A 16,011-nucleotide genomic window follows, 5' to 3' on the forward strand; every position below is an offset into this window, starting at 1 on the left:
AGAACCCCTATCAGTGGTCGGAGGCCTGTCAGACGGCTTTCACCACACTCAAAGACCACCTCACCCACACCCCCACCTTGGCTTTCCCAGATTTCACCACCGATTTTATTTTGGACACTGACGCCTGCAGCAGTGGGCTGGGCGCGGTGCTGTCGCAAGTGCAGGGTGGGACGGAGCGGGTCATCGCGTACGCCAGTCGGACCCTGAGCGGGGCCGAGCTGAACTATTGCGTAACCCGTCAGGAACTGTATGCCGTGATTTTCGCGTGTAAACAGTTCCGACCGTACTTGTACGGCAGGAGATGTCGTGTGCACACCGATCATTATGCACTGCAGTTCCTCCTTACATTCAAGGAACCGCGGGGGCAGATGGCTCGATGGCTGGCGCAGCTGCAGGAGTACAACCTGCAGATCGAGTACCGAGCGGGGCGGACACACGCGAACGCGGACGCCTTGTCAAGACGGCCTGCGGTGCGCGCTGAGACGAGGGAGGGAGACGCCTGCCCGTGCTTCACGGGGGGACGCTGCAGCCAGGCAGCAGAACCCAAGGAGCGCGCGGAAACTAAACTCCCCCCCTCGAGAGAGAGTGCGGTGTGCGCCGCAGGAACCCCTGCAGAAGGAGCCCGGGGACAGACGGATCATCCCACCCCAACCGGGCGGATCCAAGAGGATGTCGGCTGCGCCTTCCCGGGCTTGGACGACGAGCAGCTGCGACAAACCCAGCAGCGGGATCCGGATCTGGCGGCGGTGGAGGCGGCACTGCGAGAGAAGAAGGATGCACTACCAGGGCCCTGGAGCGGTTTGTATGCCCGGTTGTGTGTAGAAAACGGGGTGGTGAGGGAACTGGCCGACGCTGGGCAGCCGGGGTGCATCTGCGTTCCCGCCCATGTGCGACCCCAACTACTACGACTGGTACACGACCACCCGCTCGGGGGCCATGATGGGGAACGGCGCACCCGGGAGACTCTGCGTCGCCAGTATCTCTGGCCTAAATTGGCGCAAGATGTGGCCGCCTGGGTGCAGGGCTGCCGGGCCTGTCAGCAGTGTGGGCAAAAACCGGCGAGGTACCAGGTACCCCTGAGGCCGTTCCGAGTCAGTCGGACGAATCAGTTGGTCGGAATCGACCTGCAGGGGCCCTTTCCACGATCCCACAGGAGCAACCGATATATTCTCGTAGCGGTGGAGTACTTCACCCGCTACCCCGTGGCGGTGGTTATCCCGGATAAAACAGCCCTCGTAGTGGCCCGGGCCTTCGTGGAAAACTACGTACTTAAGTGCGGGATCCCCGAACGAGTCATTACCGACCAGGGTAGTGAATTCGAGGCCGAACTATTCCAGGCGCTGTGCCGAGAGTTCGGGATCCAGAAGGACCGAACCACGGCGTATCACCCCCAGGCGAACGGGATGGTAGAGAGGATGAACCAGACTCTGGCCGGGAAGCTTAAACGCATGGTGGCCGCGAATCAACAGGACTGGGACGAACACCTCCCCTACGCCCTGTTCGCCTACACCACCGCCGTTCACACATCTACAGGACAGACCCCGTTCCTAATGATGTTTGGTCGCGAGTCTCGCCTGCCCGCAGATCTGCTGTTCGGTGTCCCCCAGCCGCAACGGGAGGAAGGGAGCCACCCCGTGGAGCACTTGCTGGAGACCCTCCGAGGGGCCAGGGGCCGAGCCTACCCGCACGGAGAGGCCGCGCACCAGCGGCAAGAGCAGGGCGCCCGACCCCGTATGGAGCCCCCCTTCTACACTGCGGGCTCCGAGGTGTGGCTGTACACTCCCCGCGTCGGTGCCGGACAGGTGGAGAAGCTGACCACCTACTGGCGAGGACCCTGGATTGTGAGACGGCAGATCTCACCATGGACGGTGCTGATTCAGGGAGGAGAGAGGGGCCAGGAGATGGTGGTCAACATCCGCCGACTGATGCCGTGGCGAGCAGCCCCCGAGCGGGGGAGCCCCGCCGTCCAAGTACCCCGAAATCCCGGGGTCCCCCCACCCCCCGTGCCCGGGGGCCTCGCGCAGTATATGGGCCCCACGGAGCCCCGGGCTCCGAGGGGCCCCGGGCGGGGCCGGGGGCGACGAGGACGGCGACCCTTAAACCCCACCGCCTCTGAGTTTGTTCCCCAGCCCGCAGGTGCCAGAGGCCGAGGGGAGCCATTGGAATGGAGGAGGAGACCACCGCCGGAGCCCCAGGAGACGGAGCCGCCACCCCCGAGGCCAGCCACAAGGGCCGGGCGAATCCCGCGGACCCCGCTGCGATACCTCGTGGGGGCAACCCAGGCGAGGTGCTCCAGTCAACCCGGGACGGGGACTGGCACCCCGGGGGGCTATGTGGTGCCACAGCGACGGGGCCGCTTGGCCGAGCCAGGGAGCCGCCCGGCTTCCCCCACCGCACTGTCCCCCATCACCCCCCCCCCACATAAGCACACACCCGCACGCATTTCCCCCCCCCCCCCATAGAGCTGGAGGGGAAGGTCACCTGATCGACCGGTTTTTATCCGAGAAACCCTTATCGGGGTTAACTCTCACGGTTTCCGGCGATCAGGGAATTGGACGACCTCCCCCATGCTACGTTGCGCCGCGGCGCTGCGACCAGCCTTAATATGGTGTGGTCGCGGCATGGGGCATTCGGCCACCGCGGCTGAGGCGCATTTCCTCCCCACACACACCCCCACGGGTCGACGAGACAGGCGGAGGGAGGGGACAGCATGAATAGCGGGACCGCAGGGGCTCTTGCGCATAGTCATGGAGGGTTGGGATCATTACGCTTGAGCGCGCAGGCCCCATTGTTAGGAAGGGTAAGGGATTAATAAGGATTTACGCCGCGCACGCCGCTCACTGATTAGCATATCAAAAGCGCCCGGAACCGCCGTGCGCGTGCTCGAGGTGCGCGAGCCCATTGTTCAGCGCAGCATCCTTTTGAGGTAGGGAGGATAAATAGGGGGGCGCAAAGGGGAAAGGGGGCCCTTCTCTCCAGGCCAGCGGACCAGCAGCAGTTCCAGCCAGCGACCCGGACGTCCGTGCGACGTATCGAGGTATGCTGTTAGCGCAGAGAGCAGCGAACCTCCGCGGGCGCCAAACAGTGAGTGGGGAGGTGAGGTAGGATAATAGCCGATAAATAGGGAATAGGTACCGGTTTAGTGGAATAGGCCAGCCTCGTCGACTCACTGATTCAACATTAGTTACCAGGTAATAAATCATTAATAGCGAAACGTGGTCTCGCGTGATCTTGTCGTGCAGTGTGAGCGTGTGGGTGCGCGTGTGTACGCAGTGATTCTGTAGCGCTGCGGCTCGCCTCGGGGGAGCGCTGCGCAGAGCGGTGCGAGAGTGGGTGTAGCGTGTGTTCACTCCGTGTGTGATACAGGTGCGCGATCATAACGTGAGTGGAGTTGGAGTGCGCGGAGCGGCGTGTGTGTGGGAGTGCGCATACGTTCGTTACGTGTCGGATACGGATGCGCATTGGTAACGTGCCGCACAGGGCTATACTGCGAGCACGGCGTTTGATTGATGATGATGTGCGCACGTATGCTCGCAGCGTGGGAGCGCGGCGTGAGGCTGTAACAGTAGGGGCGTCGCGTTCGAATGCCGGCGAAACCGTAGCGGGTAATATGGAGGTGGGGTAACGTAAACGAAATAGGGGATGCAGGCGGGAGGGACCCCGGGGGCCAACGGCCCCCACAAATTGGTGACAGAAGCGGTACGGACCCCCGCGTTACCTCACGCTAAAATAAGACTAATATTTACCGGCCGGGGGGCCCCTTCATGGAAGGCATTCGCCCGCAATCTCTTAGGGGCCAAGGAAATTAATGGATGGACGGACGCGCAGGCAGTACGTCAACTTAATATGAATCTTGATGGACGGGCAGCCGATTTTGTAGAAGCGTTACCCGCGAGCGCACAGACACAGCTAGAGGAGCTGATGCGCCGACTCGATCAGCGTTTTGGCACGCGTGACGAGGAGGAAGCAAAATCGGCCTTAGAGGCGTGCCGTCGTCAACCTGGCGAGGATCTACGTGATTACGCCGAGGATGTGCGTGAGTTAACAAAGATCGCACGCCCGGGGTACGCAACTGATGTTATTGAGGAACTGGCCGTCGAGAAAATCCAGAGGTACCTGTCTCGCACGGCGTGGTGGCAGCCAGACGTGAGCTGCCCACGTCTTCCCTTTAACGCCCTTGTCGAGCGCGCACGTAAGTGTGAAAGAATTCACAACGAACGCGCGCAGCTCCGGGGGCTGGGACGAGAGCGCGCCATTGCGAGCCTGCTCTCGGAAGACGAGGAGGAGGAACAGGAGCTCGCGAGGACGGGAAAGAGAGCCTCCAGTGTCCCGCGAGACAACCCCGGGATGGGTTGCCGGTATACAAACGGGTATAAAGGATGTCTCCGGCCAGGTAACCCAGATAGACAACAAGGTACACCAGGTAGGCGAGAGGATAACCCAGGTACGCGAGGAAACGAATAAAAATATGACCCAACTGCAATCCTCCGTTGAGACCATCCAATCCGAAATGGGGGACCTAGACTCCACGGTAGGAGGGCTAACTGGAAGGATAGCCCGACTAGAAGCAGATTATGAGCAACAGCGCACGGGGGGTGGAGGGAGTGGGCAGAAAGTTCGCCACAGAGCCGCCACCCCTCCCAGGACGTGTTATGTGTGCGACCGTCGAGGGCATCTCATGAGGGACTGCCCTCAGCTCGCCCGTGCGAGGCCGATGCATAGGTCAAACACTAAGCCCCCCCTAGAGAGGGGACCACCGGGGGATGAAATCGACGTAGACCCGACCCAAACCAGCTGTAATAATAATGGCGAGCGAGTGATCCATAAACAGGTTACAACGACAACACCCAAGGGCGCAGGGACCTTGGGCGATTGGCTGCGGGAGCTGGTGGCAGGGATAACGGGAGCCACGTCGCTGGTGGAAGGCCAGGTGAACGGGCAGCGTACCCGGATCCTGTTGGACACGGGCGCCGTGGCCTCTCTCATGAGCGCCGCGCACTGCAGCATGCTCGGGGTGGACGTGGGCTGCCTGCAGGCCCCGGATCGCGTGCTGCACGCGGCAAGCGGAGCCGGGATGGGGTTGCTGGGGAAGGTCTCCCTCGCGGTCCGTCTAGGAAACCAGGTGTGCACACAGGAATTCTACGTTTCGAGTGTGTTGTGCCACGAGTGCATTGCAGGAACGGACCTCCTGGAAAAGTTGGGACTTAACGTACAGCCCCGGCAACGATGCGCTACGGTGGAGGGCAGCGGGGAGCGGATTCCGTTCCTAGGACAGGAGCCGAATCGCCCACGCTTCACACCCGTGGCCGCTACGCTGGTGTCGGCCGTCACCATCAGGCCTCTCGCCGAGATGCTGGTGCCAGTGGCAACCCTCTCCACCGACCCAACCCACCGACCATCGGGCGAGGTAATGCTGACTCCTCACCCGGAGTTGGCATCGCGATACGGGGTGGTAGGGTCAGCCACACTGGTAAACGCAGATGGGGGCCGGCTGTTAATACGTGTGTTTAACCCACACAGTACCCCGGCAATGATACGACGACGCACCCCGGTAGCCACCGTACACCCCCTGCACGCTCGCCACTCGAACGACTCGGTGTTCGCACTCTGGGCGGAGGACCCTGGCCGCCCCGAGGACAGCCAGGATCTGGCCTGGCGGGTCGGCCCGACCCCCCGAGCCGAGATTGTTCCCCTGCAGGATGCGTTACATGTGCCTTGGGCAGACTTACCTAAGGGGGAGGCCGATCAGCTGCGCGGGTTATTGCGGGAGTACGCCGACGTGTTCAGTGAGCACGATTCGGACGTGGGCCGCACCGACCTGGTCAAGCACCAAATTGACACAGGTGCAGCCCGACCCATCAAACTCCCCGCATACCGAGTGGGCGCGCCTGAACGGACCCAGATCAAAGAGGCAGTCACGGATATGCTACGCGATAACATAATCCAGCCCTCCGCGAGCCCTTGGTCTGCCCCGGTGGTACTGGTAACGAAAAAGGACGGATCGACTCGGTTCTACGTTGATTACCGAAAATTGAACGCAGTCACCCTCGGCGACGCTTTTCCCATCCCACGCATCGACGACACCTTCGACAGTCTCGCAGGAGCGTGGTATTTTTCCACCCTCGATCTGGCGTCCGGTTACTGGCAGGTGGAGATGACGGAGGAGGATCGGCCAAAAACAGCATTCACCACCCCGATGGGCTTGTTTGAGTTTCGAGTGTTGCCGTTCGGACTCACTAACGCGCCCGCGACGTTCCAGCGGTTGATGGAGTTGGTGATGCGGGGCTTGCAGTGGGAACAGTGCCTGATTTACCTGGACGACGTAATAGTGTTCAGTAGGTCGCTGTCCGAACACTGGTCCAGGCTGCGGGAAGTATTCCAGCGACTGCGAGCAGCCCATCTCAAGCTCAAGCCGCGTAAGTGTTACATTGCGTAGCGCGAGGTGGGGTACCTCGGACACCGAGTCAGCGAGGCAGGGGTGAGCACCGATCCCGAGAAGGTGCGTGCCGTAGTGGATTGGCCGCTGCCGAGGAACCTGACGGAGATCAGGTCATTCTTGGGACTCGCCACTTATTACCGTCGATTTGTAAAGGGATTCAGTGAGATTGCACGCCCCCTCACCCAACTCACCTCCCCTAAGAACCCCTATCAGTGGTCGGAGGCCTGCAGGACGGCGTTCACCACACTCAAAGACCACCTCACCCACACCCCCACCTTGGCTTTCCCAGATTTCACCACCGATTTTATTTTGGACACTGACGCCTGCAGCAGTTGGCTGGGCGCGGTGCTGTCGCAAGTGCAGGGTGGGACGGAGCGGGTCTGTGATGCCGCCGCCACGAAGCCGTTCGGCAGGCGCCCCATCCCTGACCTCGCCACCACCAAGCAACGGAGCCAACCACTCGTCCCCCTCACCTCACCTCACCTCACATGAACACACCCGCACGCATTTCCCCCCCCCCCATAGAGCTGGAAGGGAAGGTCACCTGATCGACCGGTTTTTATCCGAGAAACCCTTATCGGGATTAACTCTCACGGTTTCCGGCGATCAGGGAATTGGACGGCATCCCTCGACGCTACGTTGCACCGCGGCGCTGCGACCTGCCTTAAGATGGTATGGCCGCGGCGAGGGGCATTCGGCCACCGCGGTTGAAGCGCATCCCCCACACACACCACCCACGTGTCGACGGGGCAAGCAGGGGAGGGACGGGACAGTATGAGTAGCGGGACCGCAGGGGCTCTTGCGCATAGTCACGGATGGTTGGGATAATTACGCTTGAGCGTGCAGGCACCATTGTTCGGGAGGGAAAGGGATTAATTAGAATTTACGCAGCGCAACGCCGCACACTGATTAGCATATCACAGGCGCCCGGAACCGCGGTGCGCGTGCCAGAGGGGCGCGAGCCCATTGTTCAGTGCCGACACCCTTTGAGGTAGGGAGGATAAATAGTGGGCGCAAAGGGGAAATCGGGCTCTCTCACTCCAGCGCGAGGCGACGATACGCAGCTCCAGCCCAGCGACCCGGACGTCCGTGTGACGCACCGAGGTACGCAGCGAGCAGGGGATCAACGGACCGCCGTGAACACCTAACAGTGAGTAAGGAGGTGAATTATAATCATAGCAGATAAATCGGGAATAGGCATAAAGGTATCAGCGTGGGCCAGCCTCGTCGACTCACTGACTTAGCATCAATTCGCGAGTAGCAGATAATAAATCATTAATAGCGAAGCGTGGTCTCGCGTGATCTTGTTGAGCAGTGTGTCGCTTGGGGAGCTGCGTGTGTGTGCGTGCGGCCACCCCGTGCGTGATACAGGTGCGCGATCATAACGTGAGTTGAGTTGGAGTGCGCGGAGCGGCGTGTGTGGGTGCGCGTGTGTACACAGTAGTTTGCCACCTGAGTGAGCGCTGCGTAGAGCGGCGCACGAGTGGGTGTCGCATGTGTGCAGGTGTGTGCGCTCGTGGTGTGGGGGAAGGGGTCGGTGCGCCCGCAGATCCCCGCTCCGTCTGTCGTCGCCGGGACTCGCGTAGTGTGAGGGCGGCGTCGTTCGCCCTCCGACCCCTGACCCCCGTTTAATAGCGCGTGAGCCGTGGAGAGACAACGCAGCGTTTGCAGGTGAACGAGAGCGGGCGGCAAGCTATGCCTCTCACACGAGCTCGCGGAGGGACGGACCAGGGAGGGGAGCCGTCGGGCGATGAGCCCAGCGACGGCAACAGCTACTCGCAGAGTAGCGAGGGGTCGGCGCACGGCGGGGCCCCTGCCATACGCACGGAGCATGGAGGGACTTCGGGCGCCAGCGACCCCGACAGGTCATCGCGAACGCCAGTCGGACCCTGAGCGGGGCCGAGCTGAACTATTGCGTAACCCGTCAGGAACTGTATGCCGTGATTTTCGCGTGTAAACAGTTCCGACCGTACTTGTACGGCAGGAGATGTCGTGTGCGCACCGATCATTATGCACTGCAGTTCCTCCTTACATTCAAGGAACCGCGGGGGCAGATGGCTCGATGGCTGGCGCAGCTGCAGGAGTACAACCTGCAGATCGAGTACCGAGCGGGGCGGACACACGCGAACGCGGCCGCCTTGTCAAGACGGCCCGCGGTGCGCGCTGAGACGAGGGAGGGAGACGCCTGCCCGTGCTTCACGGGGGGACGCTGCCGCCAGGCAGCAGAACCCAAGGAGCGCGCGGAAACTAAACTCCCCCCCCCCGAGAGAGAGTGCGGTGTGCGCCGCAGGAACCCCTGCAGAAGGAGCCCGGGGACAGACGGATCATCCCACCCCAACCGGGCGGATCCAAGAGAATGTCGGCTGCGCCTTCCCGGGCTTGGACGACGAGCAGCTGCGACAAACCCAGCAGCGGGATCCGGATCTGGCGGCGGTGGAGGCGGCACTGCGAGAGAAGAAGGATGCACTACCAGGGCCCTGGAGCGGTTTGTATGCCCGGTTGTGTGTAGAAAACGGGGTGGTGAGGGAACTGGCCGACGCTGGGCAGCCGGGGTGCATCTGCGTCCCCGCCCATGTGCGACCCCAACTACTATGACTGGTACACGACCAACCGCTCGGGGGCCATGATGGGGAACGGCGCACCCGGGAGACTCTGCGTCGCCAGTATATCTGGCCTAAATTGGCGCAAGATGTGGCCGCCTGGGTGCAGGGCTGCCGGGCCTGTCAGCAGTGTGGGCAAAAACCGGCGAGGTACCAGGTACCCCTGAGGCCGTTCCGAGTCAGTCGGACGAATCAGTTGGTCGGAATCGACCTGCAGGGGCCGTTTCCACGATCCCACCGGGGCAACCGATATATTATCGTAGCGGTGGAGTACTTCACCCGCTACCCCGTGGCGGTGGCTATCCCGGATAAAACAGCCCTCGTAGTGGCCCGGGCCTTCGTGGAAAACTACGTACTTAAGTGCGGGATCCCCGAACGAGTCATTACCGACCAGGGTAGTGAATTCGAGGCCGAACTATTCCAGGCGCTGTGCCGAGAGTTCGGGATCCAGAAGGACCGAACCACGGCGTATCACCCCCAGGCGAACGGGATGGTAGAGAGGATGAACCAGACTCTGGCCGGGAAGCTTAAACGCATGGCGGCCGCGAATCAACAGGACTGGGACGAACACCTCCCCTACGCCCTGTTCGCCTACACCACCGCCGTTCACACATCTACAGGACAGACCCCGTTCCTAATGATGTTTGGTCGCGAGTCTCGCCTGCCCGCAGATCTGCTGTTCGGTGTCCCCCAGCCGCAACGGGAGGAAGGGAGCCACCCCGTGGAGCACTTGCTGGAGACCCTCCGAGGGGCCAGGGGCCGAGCCTACCCGCACGGAGAGGCCGCGCACCAGCGGCAAGAGCAGGGCGCCCGACCCCGTATGGAGCCCCCTTTCTACACTGCGGGCTCCGAGGTGTGGCTGTACACTCCCCGCGTCGGTGCCTAACAGGTGGAGAAGCTGACCACCTACTGGCGAGGACCCTGGATTGTGAGACGGCAGATCTCACCATGGACGGTGCTGATTCAGGGAGGAGAGAGGGGCCGGGAGATGGTGGTCAACATCCGCCGACTGAAGCCGTAGCGAGCAGCCCCCGAGGGGGGGAGCCCCGCCGTCCAAGTACCCCGAAACCCCGGGGTCCCCACACCCCCCGTGCCCGGGGGCCTCGCGCAGTATATGGGCCCCACGGAGCCCCGGGCTCCGAGGGGCCCCGGGCGGGGCCGGGGGCGACGAGGACGGCGACCCTTAAACCCCACCGCCTCTGAGTTTGTTCCCCAGCCCGCAGGTGCCAGAGGCCGAGGGGAGCCGTTGGAATGGAGGAGGAGACCACCGCCGGAGCCCCAGGAGACGGAGCCGCCACCCCCGAGGCCAGCCACAAGGGCCGGGGGAATCCCGCGGACCCCGCTGCGATACCTCGTGGGGGCAACCCAGGCGAGGTGCTCCAGTCAACCCGGGACGGGGACTGGCACCCCGGGGGGCTATGTGGTGCCACAGCGACGGGGCCGCTCTGCCGAGCCAGGGAGCCGCCCGGCTTCCCCCACCGCACTGCCCCCCATCACCCTCCCCACATAAGCACACACCCGCACGCATTTCCCCCCCCCCCCCATAGAGCTGGAGGGGAAGGTCACCTGATCGACCGGTTTTTATCCGAGAAACCCTTATCGGGGTTAACTCTCACGGTGTCCGGCGATCAGGGAATTGGACGACCTCCCCCATGCTACGTTGCGCCACGGCGCTGCGACCAGCTTAATATGGTGTGGTCGCGGCATGGGGCTTTCGGCCACCGCGGCTGAGGCGCATTTTCCCCCCACACACACCCCCACGGGTCGACGAGACAGGCGGAGGGAGGGGACAGCATGAATAGCGGGACCGCAGGGGCTCTTGCGCATAGTCATGGAGGGTTGGGATCATTACGCTTGAGCGCGCAGGCCCCATTGTTAGGAAGGGTAAGAGATTAATTAGGATTTACGCCGCGCACGCCGCTCACTAATTAGCATATCAAAAGCGCCCGGAACCGCCGTGCGCGTGCTCGAGGTGCGCGAGCCCATTGTTCAGCGCATCATCCTTTTGAGGTAAGGAGGATAAATAGGGGGGCGCAAAGGGGAAAGGGGGCCCTTCTCTCCAGGCCAGCGGACCAGCAGCAGTTCCAGCCAGCGACCCGGACGTCCGTGCGACGTATCGAGGTATGCTGTTAGCGCAGAGAGCAGCGAACCTCCGCGGGCGCCAAACAGTGAGTGGGGAGGTGAGGTAGGATAATAGCCGATAAATAGGGAATAGGTACCGGTTTAGTGGAATAGGCCAGCCTCGTCGACTCACTGATTCAACATTAGTTACCAGGTAATAAATCATTAATAGCGAAGCGTGGTCTCGCGTGATCTTGTCGTGCAGTGTGAGCGTGTGGGTGCGCGTGTGTACGCAGTGATTCTGTAGCGCTGCGGCTCGCCTCGGGGGAGCGCTGCGCAGAGCGGTGCGAGAGTGGGTGTCGCGTGTGTTCACTCCGTGTGTGATACAGGTGCGCGATCATAACGTGAGTGGAGTTGGAGTGCGCGGAGCGGCGTGTGTGTGGGAGTGCGCATACGTTCGTTACGTGTCGGATACGGATGCGCATTGGTAACGTGCCGCACAGGGCTATACTGCGAGCACGGCGTTTGATTGATGATGATGTGCGCACGTATGCTCGCAGCGTGGGAGCGCGGCGTGAGGCTGTAACAGTAGGGGCGTCGCGTTCGAATGCCGGCGAAACCGTAGCGGGTAATAGGGAGGTGGGGTAACGTAAACGAAATAGGGGATGGAGGCGGGAGGGACCTCGGGGGCTAGCGACCTCCACAGAACTAACTTTATAATCGTGTGAAGCTAAACGGCTTCCAACACAATAGTTGAGTGAACGTCACCAACTAGTTCTCCCAAAGTAAGAAAGACATTTATTTTAATAGAGAAGTTTAGATGGTGCACCGCAATGTTTACAAAACAAAAACAAAGTGAAAAGGCGAGAACGAGCGAATGAAGGCAAATTGAGTAAAGCTGTCTGGAATCAATACATTTTTAGACTAAATTCCATATTTGGCACCAGTAACATGATGACGGAATGAAGAGGTGCAACACATAATCAAAATTGGAGGTTCGTCAAGAATGCATCGATTTGAATCTGGATTTAGATTAGAATCGCCAGCGAGAATGCTGACGTCGCTGACATTACTCTGCACCCAGTTCGAGTGAGGGAGCTGCCACCCGCCCCGCCTGTGTTTATGATTACTGCTTTCGGGCTCGATTACTCCCATCACATCAATGCTTAAAACACATCGAGTGGGTAAAATGTTATACAGTTAATTTGGCGAATGTACGAAACTTATCCAATCTACACAAATCCTCACGATTGAACTGCACCAAGCGTCGAGCTCCTTGATCAGGGCCGAGTCAAGGCGAGCAACCATCGCCATGCCGTAAATGGGTTTGACTTACAGAATATGGCACGCATTCAACAGCAACGTAATACACTGCCATGTGTTAACGATGAACTAATTGAAGCGCAGCAGCACCTGGTTCACTTTTTTAACTAAGTGGGTGGCTCTGAAAAGAGCCGTTGAGGTGGAGTGAATCGAGCATCGTCCGATCGGATTCACTTCTTTGGCGCAGTCTTCTTGGGCTTGGCCGCGGCCTTCTTGGGCTTGGCCACCTTGGGTTTGGCGGCCTTGGCCTTGACGGTCTTGGGCTTAGCGACCTTGGGCTTCGCAGCCTTGGGCTTGGCTGGGCTCTTCGCCACCTTCTTGGGCTTAACAGCCGACTTCACCTTTTTGGGGCTCTTGGCCGACTTGGCAGCCGCGGGCTTCTTTGCTTTCTTGGGAGACTTCTTGGGCGCGGTCTTCTTGGCTGCCGCGGGCTTCTTCACCTTCTTGGCTGCCGCGGGCTTTTTAGCTGCGGGCTTTGATGTTGACGACTTGGGCTTCGCCTTTGCGGCAGCCTTTTCCTTGTTGAGTTTGAAAGAGCCAGATGCACCGCTGCCCTTCACTTGCGCCACGGCGTCTTTGGCCACGAGCTTCTTGATGGCCAACTTCACGCGGGCATTGTTCTTCTCCACGTCGTATCCTCCGGCAGCAAGCGACTTTTTGAGCGCAGGAAGAGACACGCCGTTCCTCTCCTTGCTGCTGGCCAGAGCCTTGAGGATGAGCTCGGACACGCTGGGGCCGACCTTCTTGGACTTTGGAGCGGCGCGCTTCTTCTTGGGGCTTTTAGGCGCTGAAGTAGCCGCAGCTGGTGGTTGAGCAGGAGCAGTTTCCGCCATCTCAAAACGTCGCTTTTATCGCCTCGCCTCTTTGAAATCGAAATCAGCGCTCTCACGGATTCAAACCGAGCGTCCTCCAGGCCCATAGAGCTCCTAGGGTAGGTCACCTGGCCGACCGGTTTTTATCCGAGAAGCCCTTACCGGGATTAAACTTTCACGGTTTCCGGCGACCAGGGAATTGGACGACCTCCCCCGACGCTACCTTGCACCGCGGCGCTGCGACCGGCCTTAAGATTGCAAGGTCGCAGCGAGGGGCCACTCTTCCACCGCGAGTGAAACGCATCCCACACACCCTACACACGCAAGTATCGACGGGGCAGGCAGAGGGAATAAGCATTGTGATGGAGGAGCATCATTAGCAGCGCATCTGAATTGCATAATCAGGCACCCCCGCACAGGGAGCGGAGGGACGGCATAATTACGCTCGGGCATGCAGGCACCATTGTTAGGGGAGTTAAAGGATAAGGCTGTTGGAATGAGTAATCGGGAGAGCGGAGTCACGCGGGGAGCTGTGCACAAATTCCCACGGCGCTCCTTTGTGACGGACGCCGCCGCATAAACTGCGATAATGAGGGGGCCTGCGTGAGAAAAGGGATTGATTGGAATTTGCGCCGCGCAGGTTGAGCATTAATTAGCATATCAAAAGCGGATTGATTGGAATTTGCGCCGCGCAGGTTGAGCATTAATTAGCATATCACAGGCGCCCGGAACCGCGGTGCGCGTGCCAGAGGGGCGCGAGCCCATTGTTCAGAGCCACATCCCTTTGAGGTAGGGAGGATAAATAGTGGGCGCAAAGGGGAAATCGGGCTCTCTCTTCTCTCCAGAGCCAGGCGACAGGACGCTCTCCAGTCCAGCGACCCGAACGTCCGTGAGACGCATCGAGGCACGCTGCGAGTACGGGATCAACGAACCGCCGTGGACATTTAACGGTGAGTAAGGAGGTAAAAGTAGGATCATAGCCGATAAATAGAGAATAGATTCAGAGGTATCAGCGTAGGCCAGCCTCGTCGACTCACTGATTTAACATCTAGTTCCAGGTAGCGGATAATAAATCATTAATAGCTGATCGTGGCCTCGTGTGATCTCGTGTTATAAGTGTGAACGCGTGTGGTACTGTGTATGCGTAAACTCGCGGCGTGCGTAATCGGCGTACCCCAGGTGCGCGATCATAACGTGAGCGGCGAGCGCGGCACAGAGCGGCTCAAGAGTGGGTATCGCGTGTGGAGCTGTATGTGCGTGTGCGCGCACGTTCACGACGTGTATAATACAGGTGCGCGATCCTAACGTGAGTGGTCAGGGTTGAGTGAGTGCCGCGCAGAGCTGTGCGTGGGTGTGCGCGTACGTAATTAACCATGCCTACTACGCGGACCCGTGGGGGAGGGGAATCCTCGAGCGACGGCTCTCACCCCATGGGTGAAGAACCCAGCAGCGGTTTGCCTAGCAGCGAGGGGGCGAGTAATGAGGTTAACCCGGCCGTTAGGGGTACCGTGGGAGGGATCTCGGGGGCTAGCGACCCCCACAAGCCCATTGTTCAGAGCCACATCCCTTTGAGGTAGGGAGGATAAATAGTGGGCGCAAAGGGGAAATCGGGCTCTCTCTTACTCCAGCGCCAGGCGACCAGACGCAGCTCCAGCCAGCGACCCGGACGTCCGTGCGACGCGCCGAGGTACGCTGTTAGCACAAGGATCAGCGGACCGCCGTGGACACTTAACGGTGAGTAAGGAGGTAAAAGTAGGATCATAGCCGATAGATAGAGAATAGATTCAGAGGTATCAGCGTATGCCAGCCTCGTCGACTCACTAATTTAACATCTAGTCCCAGGTAGTAGACAATAAATCATTAATAGCTGATCGTGGCCTCGTGTGATCTCGTGTTATAAGTGTGAACGCGTGTGGTACTGTGTATGCGTAAGCTCGCGGTGTGCGTAATCGGTGTACCCCAGGTGCGCGATCATAACGTGAGCGGCCAGCGGGCAGCGAGCGCGGCGCAGAGCGGCGCAAGAGTGGGTATCGCGTGTGGAGCTGTATGTGTGTGTGCGCGCACGTTCACGACGTGTATAATACAGGTGCGCGATCCTAACGTGAGTGGTCAGTGTTGAGTGAGTGCCGCGCAGAGCTGTGTGTGGGTGTGCTCGTACGTAATTAACCATGCCTACTACGCGGACCCGCGGGGGAGGGGAATCCTCAAGCGACGGCTCCCACACCATGGGGAGGAACTCAGCAGCGGTTCGCATAGCAGCCTCACCGCTACAGGCCCGGCACTGTCGCTCTGCGCGAGATCCGCCGCTACCAGAAGTCCACCGAGCTGCTCATCCGCAAACTGCCCTTCCAGCGCCTCGTCAGGGAGATCGCGCAGGACTTCAAGACCGACCTGCCCTTCCAGAGCTCCGCTGTCATGGCTCTGCAGGAGGCCAGCGAAGCGTACCTTGTCGCGCTCTTCGAGGACACCAACCTGTGCGCCATCCACGCCAAGCGCGTCACCATCATGCCCAAGGACATTCAGCTCGCCCGCCGCATTCGTGGCGAGCGCGCTTGAACGCCCAGCTCGGCCTTCAAAGCACAACACAAAGGCTCTTTTCAGAGCCACCACTTACGCATGTGTAGTGACATAAGAAGGGAGGGGCTGCTGGGGGCTCTGGGTCCCTGGGCGGGCCAGGCGCTTAATCCCCTGGGCGCCAGGCGCTGGGTTCCCAGGGGGTCCAGACGCTTAAGCCTCTGGGTGCCGCCAACCGGCGGGGGGGCTGTGTGTGCTCTGT

At 60.5% G+C, this 16,011-nt stretch overlaps 1 protein-coding gene and 1 pseudogene across 1 annotated transcript; one reads left to right on the plus strand and one right to left on the minus strand.

Annotated features, from left to right (window-relative positions):
* Nucleotides 1–12,540: 12,540 nt before the first annotated feature.
* On the minus strand, nucleotides 12,541–13,304 carry LOC144948756 (histone H1 pseudogene; annotated as a pseudogene).
* Nucleotides 13,305–15,159: 1,855 nt separating this feature from the next.
* LOC144947918 (histone H3-like) lies at nucleotides 15,160–15,791 on the plus strand. Its single transcript, XM_078877323.1, has 2 exons — nucleotides 15,160–15,198; nucleotides 15,492–15,791. Exons 1-2 carry the CDS (start codon nucleotides 15,160–15,162, stop codon nucleotides 15,789–15,791), a joined length of 339 nt encoding a protein of 112 aa, XP_078733449.1.
* The last annotated feature ends 220 nt before the right edge of the window (nucleotides 15,792–16,011 follow it).

Source organism: Lampetra fluviatilis, chromosome 3 (assembly GCF_964198595.1).
Source record: "Lampetra fluviatilis chromosome 3, kcLamFluv1.1, whole genome shotgun sequence".
NCBI lineage: Eukaryota > Metazoa > Chordata > Hyperoartia > Petromyzontiformes > Petromyzontidae > Lampetra > Lampetra fluviatilis.